The sequence below is a fragment of the Nematostella vectensis genome, chromosome 10 (genome assembly GCF_932526225.1).
Source record: "Nematostella vectensis chromosome 10, jaNemVect1.1, whole genome shotgun sequence".
NCBI classification, from domain to species: Eukaryota; Metazoa; Cnidaria; class Anthozoa; order Actiniaria; family Edwardsiidae; genus Nematostella; species Nematostella vectensis.
In genome coordinates, this window is record NC_064043.1 from 14389850 (window position 1) to 14394027 (window position 4178).

Consider the following 4178-nt stretch of genomic DNA (forward strand, 5'->3'; position numbering starts at 1 on the left):
AGATTATACTAACGGGATTAATCATGTGATCATGTGTCGCGTGATTTCACTTTCACTTTCGTTACAGAAGTGTTACAGCTGTTGACAAGCGAAATAAATCGGCCTCATTTGGCACTTATTAAGCTCATATATTACAAGAGCAAAACGCACCATCGAAAAATTCGCCGTGGCTATAGTACGAAAATAATTTCGGGCCAAGCTGGTTTTTAAGTTCTAGGAAGTCATCGTGCTTTCATGGCAACCAGGAAAAGATGAAAACGGGTAATCCACTGTGAAAGCGAAATATCTGTTGAACTACTGGTCAATCAGAGAGAGGGTATTCCCCTTGTTAAGGGGGGTTCCCCGAGGAAGTGGAAAATTAAAATGCTGGTCTTCTGATTCCTTTACTTTACACTAAAGAAGACAAGTTTTTTTTTTCACCTAGCAAGTCTAGGTGTATTTCTTTTATTTACATAAAAAATTATGGAATAAAAATACTGGAATAATGTTTGCATTATCTGAAAGTCAGATACTAGCAACTGCAAGTTTTAACATTGATTTAATAATAGTTTATTATTGTATTTGAATTTAATTTATGTCTGGCAAAGCAATACACTGGTCCGACAGCGGCCGATGTGTATAGCTTGTGTTGAAATAAAACAGTTAAAAAGCAGATATAAATAGGGGGAGTCTCGGTCATTCCCTTGTATTTTTAGAGAAACACCAGGGAAAAAGCCTCTGTTAGCAGTTTGAGTTTATCGGAATCTCCCTGTACTTTCCGTCCAAACCGTAAATTCTACACTCTGCGCTATCTGCGGGTGGATAGTTCCATTACCGCGGTTACATGTTGCCTGCATCGGCTACCAACCGCTGCGAATGTAGCCCTGACCCCCGCTCGAATCTCTCCCATGCGAAGGCAATACACGATAGGGTTCAAGAACGAGTTCAAATACACTATAGATGTAGAAATAGCCATAAGGGTTATGTAAACCTCGGCGGGTATGCCAAATGCGAAAACGAGTGCACTTACAGCGAAGGGAACGTAACAGATGAGTAATAACCCGAAAATTAAGCATAAGGTAATCATTGACTTTTTGAACTTTGTGAGTCCTACTGCAGTGATGCTCCCTGATATACCTTGCGAGGCGATTTGCAGGGTGTGGCGACGTAAGGTGATGGCGATTTTAAGATTACAGTGAACGACGATTACGACTGTCACGATCAAAAGAGAGTAAACTTTTATCACAATCTTTAATTCTAGAGTAAATCGAAATATGACCATTGAAGTCGCGAAAATCCAAACGAAAAACGCTATGAGCATTGTTCGACGTATGGTGACGACTTGATTATAGCGAAGGTGAAGGCTTATGGCTTGGTACCTCTCTACAGAAATAGTCACGAGGAAAAAGTACGACGTAGAAGCGAAGAGTGTGCCAAAGATATCTGCAATCAACCCACTTTTACAATATATCGAGAGAGCTGAATTCCATGCATCCGATAACCGTTCAAGTCGAAAGAGTCGAATTTCCATGGTCTTTTTGATGACATAAGGGGGGAGAGCCAGGACACCAACCCCGAAGTCAGACAGAGCAAGGTTGAATAGAAGGACAAAAGATGGAGTATGTAGCGAAGGCAAGCGCCATATGACCCACAGAATAATCGCGTTGCACAGCGCAGTAGCCAAGGCAAGGGCGGAGTTGATGATATTACATACCACGTAGATTTTCTCTACGTACTCAATGTGACCGAAGTTTCTTCTACTTGTATGACAACTCACATTTTGCAAAGTTTCGTCGAGGAAAGAATTGCTATTATTAAAGAACTCCATTGACGCGAGAGAGCTTTGTACTGACGGTTCGCTAGAGGTTTGACGGAGTGTTACCGAAAGTGACAATAAAGAAAGCGTGGCAACATGTTTGAGAAGCTTCTTAGTGTAAATAATTTTTAACGACGAAGCCGCCCGCTTGGTTGGCTAGGACAACATGGGAAACACTGTCTTTGACTAAATTAAGTAAAAGTCAACAAAATGGCAACAAAAAAGCCAGAGTGTCTTTACGTCGCCGCATTGATGGAGAAGCCTAATAACACGCTTTTTAATCATTAGCAATTTTTAATTAACTTTATACAGTTTAGCTACCTCTACGCAAATACGTTCATAAAAGAACTCGATGGCGGCACCTGGTCAGCAGAGTTAATTATTATACACTCTTCACTCACTAACCGATTTGTTTTATCTCATGAAATTGAAGCCCCGAGTGCAAGAGCGCCCTCTGACTTATCTGAGGGTTAAAGCGCATTCTCCTAGTTCCTGAGACCCTCGAGCATATCTGAAAGAGAATGTGGATAAGTCTGGGAACGAGAATGCATTTCTAGTTTTTCCACTTTTATAATCAACCGTTAGAGAAAAATACCCCTGGGTTTCCGCAAAGATGAAGCTTTTTCTGGTAATTCGTCAGTTGATCCACCATACCCGTTGTCATGGAGCACATACAAGTTTTACAGTCCCCGTATATCCCCCCCGCATTCACAAAGCCAAGAGTTCCTACCTCTTGTCATCCCCACGCCCCCCCCCTACTGTATAACCGCACTCTATCCTACCCCCATATAACCGCACTCAACCCTACTCCCGTATAACCGCAGTCTACCCTCCCCCGTACAACCGCACTCTACCCTCCCCCGCATAACCGCACTCTACCCTCCCCCCCCCCCCCCCGTATAACCGCACTTTTCCCTCCCCCCGTATAACCGCACTCTATCCCCCCCCGTATAACCGCACTCTACCCTTCCCCCGTATAACCGCACTCTACCATCACCTAGTATAACCGCACTCTTCCCTCCCCCCGTATAACCGCACTCTACCCTCCCTCCGTATAACCGCACTCTACCCTCCCCCCGTATAACCGCACTCTACCCTCCCTCCGTATAACCGCACTCTACCCTACCCCCGTATAACCGCACTCTACCCTCCCCTCGTATAACTGCACTCTACCCTCCCTCCGAATAACCACACTCTACCCTCCCACGTATAACCACACTCTACCCTCCCCCCATATAACCGCACTCTACCATCCCCCAGTATAACCGCACTCTACCATCCCTCCGTATAACCGCACTCTACCCTCCCCCGTATAACCGCAATCTACCATCCCCCAGTATAACCGCACTCTACCATCCCCCCGTATAACCGCACTCTACCATCCCCCCGTATAACCGCACTCTACCATCCCCCCGTATAACCGCACTCTACCACCCCCCCGTATAACCGCACTCTACCATCCCCCCGTATAACCACACTCTACCCTCCCCCGGTATAACCACACTCTACCCTCCCAGGTATAACCCCACTCTACCCTCCCCCCGTATAACCGCACTCTACCATCCCCCAGTATAACCGCACTCTACCCTCCCTCCGTATAACCGCACTCTACCCTACCCCCGTATAACCGCACTCTACCCTCTCCCAGTATAACCGCACTCTACCACCCCCCGTATAACCGCACTCTACTCTCCTCGTATAACTGCACTCTACCCTCCCCCCGAATAACCACACTCTACCCTCCCACGTATAACCACACTCTACCCTCCCCCCATATAACCGCATTCTACCAACCCCCAGTATAACCGCACTCTATCCCCCCCGTATAACCGCACTCTACCCTTCCCCCGTATAACCGCACTCTACCATCACCTAGTATAACCGCACTCTTCCCTCCCCCCGTATAACCGCACTCTACCCTCCCTCCGTATAACCCCACTCTACCCTCCCCCCGTATAACCGCACTCTACCCTCCCTCCGTATAACCGCACTCTACCCTACCCCCGTATAACCGCACTCTACCCTCCCCTCGTATAACTGCACTCTACCCTCCCTCCGAATAACCACACTCTACCCTCCCACGTATAACCACACTCTACCCTCCCCCCATATAACCGCACTCTACCATCCCCCAGTATAACCGCACTCTACCATCCCTCCGTATAACCGCACTCTACCCTCCCCCGTATAACCGCAATCTACCATCCCCCAGTATAACCGCACTCTACCATCCGCCCGTATAACCGCACTCTACCATCCCCCCGTATAACCGCACTCTACCATCCCCCCGTATAACCGCACTCTACCACCCCCCCGTATAACCGCACTCTACCATCCCCCCGTATAACCACACTCTACCCTCCCCCGGTATAACCACACTCTA

At 47.4% G+C, this 4178-nt stretch overlaps 1 protein-coding gene across 1 annotated transcript; it reads right to left on the bottom strand.

The window, feature by feature from the left end:
* Positions 1-438: 438 nt before the first annotated feature.
* LOC5509430 (adrenocorticotropic hormone receptor) lies at positions 439-2391 on the bottom strand. Its single transcript, XM_032378344.2, has one exon. The coding sequence runs from the start codon at positions 1805-1807 to the stop codon at positions 788-790; it is 1020 nt and encodes a 339-aa protein (XP_032234235.2). The 5' UTR covers positions 1808-2391; the 3' UTR covers positions 439-787.
* Between the last annotated feature and the right edge of the window lie 1787 nt (positions 2392-4178).